Source organism: Eulemur rufifrons, chromosome 2, assembly GCF_041146395.1.
Source record: "Eulemur rufifrons isolate Redbay chromosome 2, OSU_ERuf_1, whole genome shotgun sequence".
Taxonomy (NCBI): domain Eukaryota; kingdom Metazoa; phylum Chordata; class Mammalia; order Primates; family Lemuridae; genus Eulemur; species Eulemur rufifrons.
Window position 1 is genome coordinate 32,524,230 of NC_090984.1, and position 16,085 is coordinate 32,540,314.

The following is a 16,085-nucleotide window of genomic DNA, read 5'->3' on the forward strand; positions in this document are numbered from 1 at the left end:
GCACCTTTTCCAGATGATTTCAACTAAAGATTGGGAAGACTCTTAGGGTATCTAATAAAAAAATTAGTGGTTTTTTTTTTTTTTTACTTCTTAATAGTTCCTTAGAATGAATGGTAAGTGCAAAGGACTTTGATCAAAGGTACGAAGTCTGCGGGGGGGGGGGGGGAATCTTCTTTGGAAGCCCAGGGGACAAACTCACAGGGAGAATGGGGTGGGGGAGTCTGTGTGCATGTGTGTGGGGGGAGGGGAGTGCAGCTGCATTAAGAGGCAGGGGCTTTCCCCTCCCAGGGCTCTCAAACCGTCCCAGATCATTCCCTGTTGCCCAGGGCAAAGCTTGATAGCCATGCTAGGATCCCAAGCAACAGACATCCATGGAGAAACGTGATGTCTGGGGGAAGGGGGCAGGTGTGAGACTAGGGAGGGTGGTTCTGGGGACTCCACTGAGAAATCAGCTGCATCCTGAGATCTCAGCTAAAGACTAATACAGGAAGAAGCGGAAGATCTAGCGATGGGAACCACCCTGGACCATTTTTCCTGCTTGATCAGACCCCACAGCGATCAGATCCTGAGGCAGTGGAGGGGGCTACAATGGTCCCAGACAGAGGGCGGGGGACAGGGTCCCAGCACTCTGGGCTCGGAGGCTTACTGAGCTGCTCCTACGGGAAGCACAAGTACAGTGGAGTCCTCTGAAGTGAACAGCTCACCGCATCAGGAAGCACTAGCTTACCAATTTCCATCCAGTAGTCACTAATAATTCCAAGGACGTAAGGTGCTTTGCCAGAGGGTAGCAAGTACTTGAAATGGACCCCATCAAGTTTGCCTCCAACTTGTGTACTAATAGGGGACAAACGGAAAAGCACCTTCGGGGTGATGAGGAAGCAGATTGCGAGAAAATGGCAGAAAGGGTGGAAATGTTCAGTAAACTATTATGGCTGAGCAAGTTCAATACAGTGGAACATGCTAGAACTTTCTGGCAGTGTACTATAGGAAACACCACAAAATTGAATCCGAGTCCTGGCTCTGTGGCGCGTGTGCATCTTCACTAACTTCTGAGTTTCGGTTTCCTCACCCAGGAACTGGGTGTGATGACTCTGGCCGACCTTTGCATAGGGAGTTGTTACTGGGGTCGGATGAGACAGCATGTCGGACACACACAGTGAAGTGTGCATAAGGAAAGTTATTACAGAGCTCTATTTCACACAGAAGTATCATTTATTAGATGTTACTTAATTTTACTAAATCTGTTTCCTCATCTATAAACGGAGCTAAACTGAGAACACTGAATTTAAAATAATGATGATGAGAATAATTGCAAACATTATGTGCCAGGCATTGTTTTATGTGCTTTATTAGGTAACTCAATCATGAAAACCAAACCCACAGGGTGGTACTATTGTTATCCCCATTTTATCGATGAGCTCATGAAGGCAGAGAATTCAGTACCTTTCCCCAGGGCCACAGAGGAGAACACAAAGCCCAGATTGGAGCCCAGGAAGTCTGGCTCCAGAGTCCACGTTAACCACTCCCTGTACTTCTGTAACCACTGCCTTCACAGCACGGGAGACAATACTTTATAGACAGCAACCCCGCCCCTGGCTGGACACCCCCCTCCCAGCCCTCCCTGCAAAAGGGCCAGAATCCAACAGAAGCTCATTCTCCAGCTTTCTGATGATAATGACCCAGAGTTCATGAGATTTAAATCAAAAGTAAAAAATGGGACTGCTGAACACTCACTTCCCCTCAGGATGGAGTTAAACATCACCTCTCATTCAGTGTCTCCCTGAAATCTTCACCTGACTCCGCAACACCCTAGTGCTGCTGACCCGGGGCCCGCACTTAGAGAAGCAAGACTGGACTGACACCTGCCCCCGTCTTCCCCAGGTGACGGGCCTGACAGCGCCAGGCCTGCGCTGGCAGGGGACACCTGCTCACCCGGGGCGAGGCAGTTCTCCAGCACCCTTAACACCACTTACTTTTTGGGGGAAACGGACTCTTCTAACATAGTTGATTCCTCATCACCTTCTAGTCCAAATCTATCTTTACTTTGTTTCTGGAAAAAATGAGAAAAAAAAAAAAAAAAAGAGCAAAAGTGAAAATTAATAGGTCTTAACACAAGGACCTTTGAAAAGACATTTTGAAGGAGCGCAAGCAAAAATGTTAAGGTTTACCCAAAGTTTCTTGTTTTGGATATTTATTAAGTGATGGCTGAACAAAAGCATAAGACAGAGAAATACATTATATACTATAAAGATACGTCTTTTGTATTCATTTCATAGACACTTTTACCTTGTTAAAAAAAAATCAAGATGCACATATTAACATCTTATTAGTTGGTTATTTGAATGGGCTGTATCTTGAAGCCTTAGGGAGTCTGTTTTTCCGTATACCACTATGGCACATAACCCCACCACATTTGGTTAGGGGGGGAAAAAAAAAAAAACAACACAAAAACTACAAAGAACATTTTTTGTCCTTCAATCTGAAAAGCACAACACACCTACCTGGAGAGGAAGATGCTGAGGGGTAAGCTAGGCTCATTCATTAAGCTAAGTGATACACTATTGCTCATTGCCTGGCAGTAAATGATACGGGTATGTGCTGTAGTGAACTCAGAAATTCTCATAGGATCTTGAGGTTAAAGATCTCACACATAAGCAATCTAATGTCAGAGATTAAATTAGTGAATCAGATATTTCAAATAAAGTTTTTATTTCAAGATAGCCACATCATCTAAATGAGCATTTTATTACAGCAATCTCACTTTTCCAACTTGCATCAGCACAAAATACCTTTTTGAGGATGATGTCGATGTAGCCTGCAATAAGCTGGGATATTTGCTCTCCCTCAGTGGTTTGTACCGAATAGTAGCTTTCCTGATACTCCCCAAAATCCTGAAAAAATAGAATTGGAAGAAATACAGCTATAACAGATACATCAGAAGTTTTAAAGGCTAGAAGGTTCAGTTCTGGGACAGTATGTGACACAGATTCACTTTTCCCTATTCCTTCCCTCTAAATACAACTGAAAACCATAAAATTTATTGCACAATGATAAAGGCTCTGAAAATGGGAATGATGAACTGGCTGGGGGCCCTAAGCCTTGAGAAACCACAATGCAGTGAGAGTTCTTGGCTTCTTTTCTATCCCATGTACCTCCCCATGACTGGGAGCCGTAGAGGCCTGAACACTGGGACCTTCAGCAGACAGTCTGAAAAGCCTGCTCTCTCTGGCCAGAGGACCAGGAGAGGGGAAGCCCAACAGGGACCTAGTTGGGATCCCTAGTTCCTGCTCAACAGCCTGGGCTGCCATTTACAGGCAGCTGCAGAGCAGTGAAACCCCAGCCAGGGGTGCGGAACCTGCAGTCTCAAGGCCACACGTGGCCCTCCACATCCCAAGTGTGGCCCCACGACTGAATCCAAACGTCACAGAACAAATTCCCTTATTACAAGGATTTGTTCTGTAAAATCTGGATTTGGTCAAAAGGTTGCACTCAAGGATCCAGAAGGCCACAGGTTCCCCATCCCTGCAAGACCATCCCAGGCCCTGCTCCACAACCCAGGCAGACAGGTGACTGATCCTTGTGTAGCAGCAGCCACAGTGAAGCTCTGTGTCTCCCTGGCCTCTGCTCAGTGGCTTCTGCCTCCTCCAACAAAGGTTGCCCAGCAGGCAGCCCAGGGAAGTGCCTTCTGCCCTCACAGCCAGAACCAACAGGGTTTGTGCACGAAGACCAGCAGTGTCAAAAGAACAAAGCAGTCCAGAATAGCACTGCAAGGGCTCAGAAAATGAAACTGTCATTGCAACTAAATCTCACAAAAGTAGGCCAGGACACTGAACCTGAACAAAGTAGCTGCCTGCTAAAATAGAAGATTTAAGTAAGATCAAGAGTCTCCTAACTTAACCACCAAGATGTCTAGGATATAATTTAAAGAAATCAATATTCATATCAAGAACCAGATCAACCACAATAACAATGAGAAAAGACAATTAATTGATACCAATACTGAAACAAATCAGAATTATCTGGTAAGGATTTTAAACCATCCATCATAAAAATGCTTCAACAATCAACTGCGAATTCTCTTGAAGCAAATTAAAAAGAAAAATAGAAAGTTTCAACAAAGAAACAGAACTCATAAAAAAGAACCAAATAGAAATTATAGAAACGAAAAAATACAATAACCAAAATGAAAAAAACCTCACGGGATAAACTAAATAGTAGCGTGGAGATGACAGAGGACAGAATCAGCAAATGTAAAAATAGATCAAAAGAATTTAGTTAATCTGAACAACAGAGAGAAAATAGACTAAAAAGCAAACGGAGCTTCAGAGATCTGTGAGACAAAAACAAAAGATCTAACATGAATATCACCAGAATTACACAAGAGGACAGTATGGAACCAAAAAAAAAAAAAAAAGTATTTGAAGAAATGACTGAAAATTTCCCCACATTAGTGAAAGACATAAGCCTACAAATTCAAGAAGCTTAGCAAACTCCAAATAGAATAAACCCTAAGAAACCAACATTAAGCATTCTGCAAACTAGAGATAAAGAAATTTTAAAAACAGCCAGAGAAAAATGACATATTACCTATAAATGTACACGAACCTGAATGACAGCAAATTTCCCTTCTGAACCAATGGAGGTCAGAAAGCAGTGGCATGACATTTTTCAAGTGCTAAAAGCAAAGAACCATCGATCCCAAATGCTGTAGCTGGCAAAATTATCCTTCATGAATGAAGGGGAAATAAAAACATTCTCAGAGGAAGGAAACACTAAAGGAATTTGTTGCTAGCCAACATACCCTTAGGAATAGCTCAAGGAAGCTCTGCAAACACAAAATGGTAACAGAAGAGGGCTGGGAACCTTAGGAAAGCAAGAGGAGCAATGGGATGGATGAAAATAGATGGAAATGTAAGAGACTACCCTTCACCTGGAGAGTTTTTTAAATCATATTTTATGTTTGAAGCAAAAGTTATCAACACCACCCTATGTGGTGTTTAGTGTATACAGAAGAAATATTTGAACAATTATATTCAAAAAGTGGGGAGGGGAAAGAGACCTAAATGCAAGTAAGGTTCCTAAATTTTACTTAAAGGGGTGAAACAGTAACACTAGTAGTAGGCTGTAATCAATTTCACATGTACGTGGTAATATCTAGAATAACTACTAAGAATACTACACAAAGTGATATTCCCAAAAACATAAATGAAATTGAAATGAAACTCTAAAAAATGTTTAAGCAACTCACAGGAGGGCAAAAAAAAAAAAAAAAAAAAAAAGGCAGAAAAAAGAAATAGAGAAGACAAACAGACAAAAATTATAAGATGATAGACTTAGGCTCTAACATACCAATAATTAGTTTAAATATAAATAACCTAAATATACCAATTAAAATACAGAGGTTGACAGAATGGATTAAAGAAAAGCACAACCATGCTAATTATGCCCTCTAAGAAACTCATTTCAAATATAACAGTATAGTAGGTAGAAGATAAAAGAATGGAAATATATGTACATATCATGCCAAGATTAATTTTAAAAAGCATGCGTGGCTATATTAACATCAGATAAAGTAGACTTGAGAACAAAAAAATTACTAAAAGAACATTACATAATGATAAAACAATATCTTTAGTAAGAAGATATAAGAATCTTAAACATATAGGCATCAAACAACAAAGCTTCAAAATATATGAAGCAAAAACTGATAGAGCTGAAAGAAGAAATAGAGAAATCCTCAATTATTGTTGAGAACTCTCAGCAATTGATAGAATTACTAGACAGAAAATTAACAAGGATATAGAAGACTGGAACACCACCATCAACTAACAGATCTAAGCGGCATTTATAGAACCCACTTTACCAAACAACAGCAGAACATATATTCTTTTCAGGTACTCATAGAGCATTCACCAAAAATGATACTATCCTAGGATATAAAACAAACCCTAAAATTTCGAGAATTGAAATCATACAGGGTGTGTTCTCAACCATAATGGAATCAAACTAAAACCAATAATAGAAAGCCAACAGGAAAACCTTCAAACATGTGGAAACTAAATAAAACCTAAGAGTAGGAAGGAAAAAAATATTACATATTATGAGCTTTAATCCAACTTTATACTCTAATAAAAATATTGATATTCATTCTCTCTTTTGCTTGAGGTAGTTACTGAGATTATTGTAACTATTTTTTAAATAAATTTTTGTTTTAATAAAATACTTGGACATAGTTTAAAAAGACCAAGGGTATTAAAAGATATATAACAAAACACAGTTGTTCTTTGTCCTACTCATTCACACTTTCACTTTCCACCACACCGCCCAAAGGTAACCACTTTCAACTCTTAGAAGTTTCTTCTAGTATTTCCAAATAACATGTTTATACTGATTTCTTGATTTTTCTACTTTAGCAATTGTACATGACACAGTACAATGGTAGATGATGTAGCTCTCTAAGTATGAAAACCCAGTGTCAAAGGCCATGTAAGTATAGCTGTTACTGACCAGAAGAGGAAAGAAGGTATGTTTTCTGAAGGTTCCTTCTAATTGGCATGAACCAGTCAATCTATGATCAAATTAGATAACTAATCACTCCTTCCAAGGCCCCTTCTGTACACTTTTTTTGTTTTTTAAGTTACAGACTTCAGGAATCTGAAGAAATTGACCAATTCTAGCACTTTTTGATTTCTCTTATTGCTCAACTTGCCCTACAAAATATGCGTCCTACCTAGTTTCACAGGTAAATGTGGCTATAGTTAAGACAATACAGTTATACTCGGCAAACAGCAAATATTGAACTTGAGAGGAGGAATTCAGAGGTCTGAAGACCTGGAACACACACGTATTCTCCCTACTTGCCATGAATATTATACTAACCTTTTTATCATCTTCACCTCCTTTAATCCTAGCAATTCTGTCAAATAGATACTACTATCACCATTTTAAAACTGAGGAAATTAAGGCCTAGAGAGAAGAGGTAACATGAACAAGGGCACAGAGCTGGGGATGACAAAATGGGGTTTCTGATACTTTCCCAAAATCTATGTTATTTCCACTACATATTGTGCTGTCTTTCTAGGTGGGCTGGGAAAACACTTCTCAGCAAGATGTCACAATTCTTAGGAATGTCTAAAAACAGCTAAAGATGGGAACTTTGCGTGGGCTTCAGAGTGTTAGGAAGTTTCCTTTCAGGATGTGCTAGAGATGTCATCCGGAACACAGAACTGAGAATCACCCTGCTGAGTGGCTATTCCTAGTTCATGAACCAGAGGCAGACTTATGCATAACAACAGAGGGGCAGCGGTGGCCAAGGAAACCCAGGTTCGCTGGCCTGTCTCTTACTGCTGGGCCAGTCCCCCTCCTGCCGCCCACAGGCTCACATCATCTTCCCCCTCCATGCTGGCTCTCGAAGGCCAGAGAAACCCAGTGGGCGAGGACCTGGTCTTTCTCCTGCCCCACAATATCACCCGTGCTAGTCCCCTCACTGCCCTCTGCCAGTCCCTACCAGCGTGAAGCTCTTGGGCGAGGCTGCCCAGCGCTTGACCGTGGTCAGGGGCCACTCCTGCAGCACTTCCTTGGTCTTCTCATCCACACGCATCACCGAGTCTTTGGTGATCCCCAGGAGGCGAGGTACCAGCTTGTTCTTGCCTTTCATCTTTTCCTGAAACAGGAGGATATCAAGAGTCAGAGCTCCTCCTCTGAATACATCCGAGTTTGCTAAGGTATCAGGGACTTTGCCATGTTTTATCTGCATTCAACCTACATACGCTGTGTTTCAAAACAGGCAGGCTATTGGAAAACCAAGGTTTTGAAGCTGGGCGAATGATTCACTAAATTAAAGGGATAGGAGTTAAAACAGAGACATCAGAAGACTAGAAAGATCCAAAGGCTTGCTTCCTGGAAAGAGACGTTGGGGGGGCAGATTGCTCCAAAATCAGAGAAGAGGTCAGAAAGGCAGGATAGAACTGAAAAGACACCCAAAGACAGAGATGCTAGGGTGAATTCCAAATATTACCAATCCCAGTAGCTAGCTCGGTGAGTAGCAAAAGAGGGTTAATCTATAATTTAAAATCAACTAAAACTCTGCCAAGTAAATCTCATTCTGAGAAAATACAGCCTCCCATGCCCCTTTTTAAAAAAAATCTCTGAAATATATTTCCATTTGGATTCTCTGTTCTTGGTATTTTTTTATATCTACTGATATTAATACTTAAAACAACTTTAGGATTAGTTTTAATGATTTTTTTAAGATATAGTAATCATGTCTATTAACATAATGGATCCCTATCTCACACTCACACCAAAACAAATTCAAGATTGAGTAGTAATTCAGGAAGAACATACAAGTGGATATTTTTGTGATTCCTAGGTGAGAAATGACTATCTAGGAAAAACACCCAAATAAGAAGCCAGGAAGGAAACGATTAACAGGTTTAACTCAAAAAATATATATCTGATACGTCTTAAAAGAGAGGGAGGGATAGAGAGAGAGAGGCACAAAAAAGAAACCTCATCATTTAAAAAATTAAATATTTAATAGTAAATGACTGAGGAACAAATGTGCAACAAATAATATTAAAATTCATATACTATGTTAAGTGTTCTCATAAATCAACAAAAATAACTGCTTTAGAACATGAACAGAAAATGTTTTCAAAATAATAAACTAAACAATAAGCAAATAAATTTTTTACTTATGTAAAATAGCAGAGGTTTTTTTTTTAAATAAATTAGTACCCAGAATTGAGATGTGACAGGGTCCCCTACTGACGAAAGTTTATTAAAATAGCAAAGGCGTTATGGGAGAAAATCTGTTAACATCTATCCAAAGCCTTAGAAATGTTCCTATTTTTGACACAGTTCACTTTTAGAAACCTAGTTTTTTAAAAAATGTTATAAATGTGTGTAAACATTATGCCACATGAAGTTTAATCAGAATACATAATAGTGAAAAACTAGAAAGAACCCAAACGTTCAATAATATGGGACTTGACACATAAATGATATATCCAGATAACAGACTATTCTATAATTATTAAAAATCATATTGTAGGAAAACAATTGGTTTTATGGAAATAAATTATTCATAATATATTACAAAGTAAAAAATAGAACAGTACACATAGCCTGATCCTATGCGAAATAAAAATTTAAAAACAGATACATGTCCATTACATGAAAAAAATGGTAACACTGAACATCTCATGTGATTTATATTATTCTCTTGTGCTTTTCCTTATTTCCAAAATTTCACTTAATGCAGAGGTCCCCAACATTTTTGGCACCAGGGACTAGGTTTCATGGAAGACAATTTTTCCACGGATGGGGGTTGGGGTATGGTTTTGGGATGAGTCAAATATTGTGCATTTTATTTCTATTATTATTACACTGTAATATATAATGAAATAGTTACACAACTCACCATAATGCAGAATCTAATGCGGTCGCTGACCTGACAAGAGGTGGAGCTCAGGTGGTGATGCAAGCGATGGGGAGCGGCTGTAGACACAGATGAAGCTTCGCTCACTCCCCCCCACTGCTCACCTCCTGCTGTGCATCCCAGTTCCTAACAGGCCATGGACTGGTACCAGTCCACCGCCCACGGTTGGGGACTGCAGACTTAATGCACATTTATTTTTAGTGTTGTCAGGAAAAAGACAAACCGTTCAAGTAATATTTGCTGGAATATAGCAACACCTAACCTGCTATTCTCAGGGGAATACATCCCCCCCCCACACACACATACATGTATGTACATGTGAATATGTGTACACACACCCAACACAGGATCACAGTATTTAAAATAGGGATAGAAAAAGTTAAGATGGATACTTAATTGTCTAGCCATTATCCATTAATCCTCAGAGTGTCTCCAAAAAGTTGGCATCATTGTCAGTTTTCATTTTGCAAATGAAGAGACCACTGATTTACCCAAGGCCCACAGCGACGAGTGGTAAAGCCATAATTTGAACACATATTTGAGTAGCTCAAAAATACCTGACTTCAAAAGCAGACTGTTCACCACAGCTTACTGTCTTCTGGTGGAAATAAAAAAAGAAAAGGCCAACCCCCCAGCCATAGGTATTTCATAAACCCTCAGACGGTGACGGTCACAGCACACCCCCAGCTTCCTCACAGGGGAAGGACATAATGGTATCAGGAATCCGTGTGGGTGTCTGAGGAGGGGAATATGGCACTGCATGAACCTCAGGTCTTAAAAAACACAGAGAAGAGTCAGATTCATTTCAAAAAGAGGCCAGTTCCACAACGGGGGAAATCAGCTCAGGGCAGACAATGCCAGTTAATCTAATTTGGCTTCAGGAGCCACACGGAGATTTAGGTTGAAAGGTTCTAGGCAGCTAATTCAGTCACACAGCATTGGCGCAAGCCCAGCTGCTGGGACCCAGGAAGGGGATTGGAGATAAAATATGGTTTGCAGCTGTTCCCTTCATCCTTTCCCATCCGTACTTCTCCCCAGCGAGGGGCTCTGGGGTGCGGGAATGCAGAATCATGATGGATTGCCCACACTCTTGTCAAGACCATTCCGGACTGGGAGAGGTAACCACAGCGAACAATCAACTTATAGTGGACGTTCCATCTGTAGGTCACAACTGGGGAAAAGGGGTTTAGCGAACTCAAAAAAGGCTGAAACTGACAACAGAGACCACCATCACGGGATAAAATTATTTCAGCGCCTACCCACAAAATGCAGAGCAGCTGGAGAAAGTTAAAATAGCAAGCGGCTCAGATCTGCGACAGCAATGTAGGGTCTTCCCTGGTGCAGAAACCTGTCTTGGTCCTCAGTGGCAGGGATGTCAGGAGAAGGCCACAAGGCGATAAGGCTCCCTTCTTCCTTCCTACACCTGGAATCTCAGTCCACCCCACACCATTCCTTTCCAGCCTTCCAGCTGCACAGACCAGCATCCCTTTGTCTCCAGTGGACAAAAGCAGGCTCAGGCAGCCTCCGGTGAAGAACCACCTATCTCATACACTGGCACACACACAGAGACTGTAGCTATGACTTTGCCAGCTATCTAGAAGCTTCTCTCTTGAGGTGGTCCTGATGAGGTTGGTTTTGTTTTGAAGATGGCTATCATCTGCATAATTCAGAGGCAGGAGAATGTAGGCATTCTACTAGGGAGAGGCAGGATCTGCTAATAATCTTCTTTCAAACAAACGTATCTCAGCCCTTACTGTGGGCTAAGCCCCGGTGGCCAGCTATGATCAAGCCTGCTGTCGGCCGGTTCTTCTCACAGGTGTGGAGATTGGCTGATTCTTATATCACCTGTGCTTCACAGGTGAGATTCAGAATTGAGCGATGGATGCAACTGGGCAAAGGTTTTGCTCTCAGCCCCTCACTTCAACGTGGCTAAGCCCAAAGCGTCTTCCCTGTGATCCAGCTGAGCCACTGGAGCTCTGCATTGGCTTGGCCGAAGGGTGGCCTTGTGTATTTTGCTCTGTATTCAGTATAAGTATTTCTTTTAGGGGCATGGCAGAAAGGGATGGTGGCTCAAGAGCAAAACAGGGTGTTAAAGACCCTGTTTGTTAGCCATTTCTCTCTCTAAAAACCACTGGCAATCCATTTGACTGAACTCATGATTCTGAGATGCTCTTGATGTCGTCTGTGATATTTTTACAGTTCAAGAGGGGAAGAGGGTCAGCTTCCCAGGTATCTCACACCTCAAGTCTCTGGCTACAACTGCAGGGAAATTTCAAAGGCAAATTTAGAAGAAGGGTTACACACAAGAATTTTCTGGAATGAAACAAGATCCTATGCAGGTCAAAGGGAAACACCTTACCATTGCTTGTAGGGTTTTGATTTAGCACATCATGATGAAATGCAAAAGAAATCAATGAAGGAGGAAGAATGGAGACACTTACAGCTCCCATTTATTGAGCTCTTATATGAGGCAGTCCCCTTTTCTATATTATCTTATTTAAACCTCATAAAAAGTAACCATTTTATAGGCAAGCAAATTGAAGTTTAGAGGTGGAAGGTAAGGTAATTTATCCAAGGTCAAACTACTAAGTGGCAAAGCCAGGATCCAAACCCAGGTCTTTATTTTCAAAGCGTATGTCTTAGCCACTGAGAAAACTGCAGCCTAGTGCTGTTCCCTGTGGCCCCATTATGACACTTACAGATATTCTTTAGGGGTCGGCAAACCATGGCTGATGCTAAGTCTAGCTTATTGCCTAATTTTTTTAATCATCTGAGAGCTAAAAATGAATTCTCCATTTTTAAATTAAAAGAAAGAGGAATATTTTGTGACATGTAAAAATTATATGAAATTCAAATTCAGAATCCATAAACAAAACTTTGTAGGAATATAACGATACCCATTCATTTACCTGTCACCTATGGCTGCTGTCATGTTACAAGGGCAAAGCTGAGTGGCATGGCTGGCAAAGCCTAAGATGTTTCCTATCTTCCAGGAATTTGGGCAATGTGGGAATGGTTAGGTGACAGAGATCATCTAAAATTAATCAAATATCCTTACACTATAGGCAATTCCAGGCATTCCACTTATTTACATACATTAGCTCACTTAATCTTCATTAGAGCTCAGTAAGGAATTATCACCCCACTTGTCAGATGAAGAAACTGAGATTGAGAGAGGTTAAGTGTGACTCTTAAGGTCATATACGTTTCTGCTATTTCTCACATAAGTATATACTGTCACCCTAGATTTTAGGCCAACCTTCCCAACTCTAAGATGAGAGTACTTTCTATTATAACAACATAATGTATGACACTATCAGGACAAAATGATCATCGACATGGAAGAAAATATGGCTCTAACCATGAAACCAGCTCTCTCAGAATATCTATGACTCATCTCAAGGCTCTGTGGCATCATTAAGTATGTTCAGTATCAATATTTAAATGTTTAGTAAGTTATAATTTCACTGATTTAGAGTTTCTCATAGAAGCCTATAAAGTAGTAAATGAGAAGCTGAAATTATTCACTTTTAATTTACTTCTTAAAATTATGCTAATGAAGCTCCTTTACAATTTAATGCTACATTCAGTTTGGGGTCTGAGAAATCTGTTATTGATGACTTTAAAAAACTTACTGTACTTTAGACATAAAATTTTTTTTTTGGTGCTGTTCTGTATGTGATCTCTTTATCATATACTCTAAATGGTTTTATTTTTACATGTACTAAGGGCTTATTTCATGTGGTTGACATATGTCTTATTAATTTACTTGGAAAATTTAATGAATTTAATAAATCTAAACATTAAAATTATTCTATACATATTGTTATAACATGTAAAGGATCTATATGTTGAAAATTACAAAATCAAGGAGGCTCTAACACCGTGTTCATGGATTAAAACACTGAACATAGTAAAAATGTCATTTGTCCCAAATTGATCTATAAATTTAAAGCAATTCCTATTAAAATCCCAGCAAGGTTTTTTGGTAGATACAGATAAGTTTGTTCTAAAGTGTATATGGAAAGAAAAGGACCTCAAATAGCTAAAACAATGTTGAAAAAGAAACAAGTGAAGGGAGTCAGTCCACCTGATGTTAAAGCTTACCATCTATCTAAAGGGATCAAGATAGTATGATTAGCAGAGGGATAAATGCAGAAAGCAGTGAAACAGAACAGAAAATCCAGAAATAGGCCCATAGAGATGTATCCAAATGAATTTTGACAGTGGTGCAAAAGCAATTCAATGGAGGAAGAACAGCACTTTCTCCAAGAGGCGCTGGAGCAACTTGACTTTGGTGGTGGTGAAATGAATCTACACACGTGATAAAATTGCATAGAACGAAACACATACACACACACAAGTAAGTATTAATACACGTAAAACTGGTGAACTCTAAGTAAGGTCTGTGGATTGTACCAATATCATTTTCCTGGTTGTGATACTACACTATACAAATTACCATTAAAGGAAACTTGATGAAGGGTACACGAGATCTGTTTTTTCTTTTTAATTCCACAGTTAATTTTAGAATATTTTCATCACATCAAAAAGAAACCGTGCACCTTTTAGCATCATTCCTCTATTCTCCTCACCATACCACATTCCTAAGCAACCACTAACCTACTTTCTATCTCTATAGATTTGCCTATTCTGGACATTTCATATAAATGGAGTCACATAGTAAATGGTCTTTCGTGACTGACTTCTCTCACTTAGCATAACGTTTACAAAGTTATCCACATTGTAGCATGTACGAGTACACTTCATTCCTTTTTATGGCTGAACAACATTGCATTGTATGGATATACCATAAACTGTTTATTCATCAGTTGATGGACATTTGTGTTGCTATCTTTTGGCTAAACACCTCTATAAACATACACATACAAATTCTTGCTTGGACATACACTTTCAATCGTCTTTGGTGTTTAACAGCTAGGAGTGGAACTGCTGGGTCCGATGGTATCTGTCTGTTTAATCAATGGAGGAACTGACAGGCTGCTTTCCAAAGTGGCTCCATCATCTTACATTGCCATCAGCAGTGTATGGGGGTTTCAATTTCTCCACGTCCTCACCAACACTCATTATTATCTGACTTTTTGAGGTTCTGTACTATTTTTACAACTTCCTATGAATGTATAATTATTTCAAAGTAGAAAGTTAAAAAAATGATTTGGTGCATCTTGATATGAGATAATCACAGCAACAAGTAATAATAATTTTGTTCCTTCATTTCCTAAAGCAATGACTTTTTTTTCATCTTTATATCTGACTACATTTCCTAAAACCTCCAAAACAATGTTAAAGGGAGTAATATGGTGGGTGCACTTGCTCTGATTCCAATTTTTATAGATTTCTCTCTAGCATTTCTGTTAAGTATGATACTGATGATAGGTTTGACATACTGTATCATATTGTGCAAGTACACTTATATTCCAGAATTAAAAAAAAAATTTTTATAAGAAGCAGATGTTGAATTTTATCAAATACTTTAGTGGTTTCATAGGATGCCATCTTATATAACCTATTGATCTTATTTACAAGGTTCATTAATTCATATTGAATCATTCCTAAATTTTCAGTTGTACCACTTTTAAAATAAGGAAAACTATGGTCAAGTAGATTATATTTATTAAAAACAATTATAAAATAAAATGGCTTACTAAAGAGGACCATTGAGCAAAAAATAAAAGTGAGCAATGCACTAAAAACATTGCATAAAGTAACAAAAACACAATTAATGAAAGCTTGAATAATATGTATATACAAGTTGCAAGTGCTGCTTACTTTCTTAACCCTTTCTTAACCCCTTCTTCTCTTCAAAGAGACATAACTTAAAAAAGTAAAGAAGAGAAGGAAGGGAGGGAGGGGACAGGGAGAAGGAAAGGAAAGAGAGAGGGAAAATGCAAGAAAAGAAATCTCTATCACTTTCTTGTTTTGCCTTAAATAATTTTGTAAAAGGAGATGTGGTCTGATCAAATATGCAAGACTCTGCTGTAACCAGAAGATCTGCACTCTACCCCTAATCACCCTACTGACCCATGGACAGGTTGTTCTTAGATGTTAAATTGTCTTTGGAGAAAAAACTTATATTTTCTATAATTTGCTATTCAACTTCTCTTCCTAATTACATGTAGTTTTCTGTGTGTTATTTATTATCCTAAATTTACTGAGTTACGTGCAAGAGGCATAAGTTTTTTTTTTTTTTTTTTTTTAGCACATCACCAAAACAAACTCTGCGTCAAGTTGGATGGGATTAATGGAAGATGGAGTGAACGTAAGACAGAAATTTCACACTTGAAGGACAACAGAAAAACTCAAGAATACAAATGGAAGTTGATGCTATTCACAGTGGACGTAGGCGCTGGCCAGATGCTCCACCTGCAGATGCCAGGGGTCTGGGTCTGACAAATCAAGCCTAACATCAAATGCTTTACCCAAAGAAAAACAAGTAGCAGAGGTGAACCCTCTTCTCCACTCTGCCCAACTCACCTTCACCAGGAAAAAGGACACACCGTATGTGCGGAGGGACCGGGCGAGTTTGACGTACTTGACCTTGGCTTCTATTTCACTCATCTCTCCACAGTTCTTATGTTCCTGCAAAAGTGACAGTAGCCGGGGCCCAGTTACTGCAGCTCTG

At 39.4% G+C, this 16,085-nt stretch overlaps 1 protein-coding gene across 1 annotated transcript in view; it reads right to left on the bottom strand.

Annotated features, from left to right (window-relative positions):
* The window catches only part of TLN2 (talin 2), a 394,205-nt gene that overhangs the window by 132,391 nt on the left and 245,729 nt on the right, over nucleotides 1–16,085 (bottom strand). Inside the window, exons 11-14 of the mRNA XM_069483220.1 lie at nucleotides 15,938–16,042; nucleotides 7,508–7,663; nucleotides 2,790–2,891; nucleotides 1,974–2,050 (exon numbers count right to left, since the gene is read on the bottom strand). Of these exons, the coding sequence (XP_069339321.1) occupies nucleotides 1,974–2,050; nucleotides 2,790–2,891; nucleotides 7,508–7,663; nucleotides 15,938–16,042 (440 nt within the window). The remainder of the gene's footprint in view (nucleotides 1–1,973; nucleotides 2,051–2,789; nucleotides 2,892–7,507; nucleotides 7,664–15,937; nucleotides 16,043–16,085) is intronic.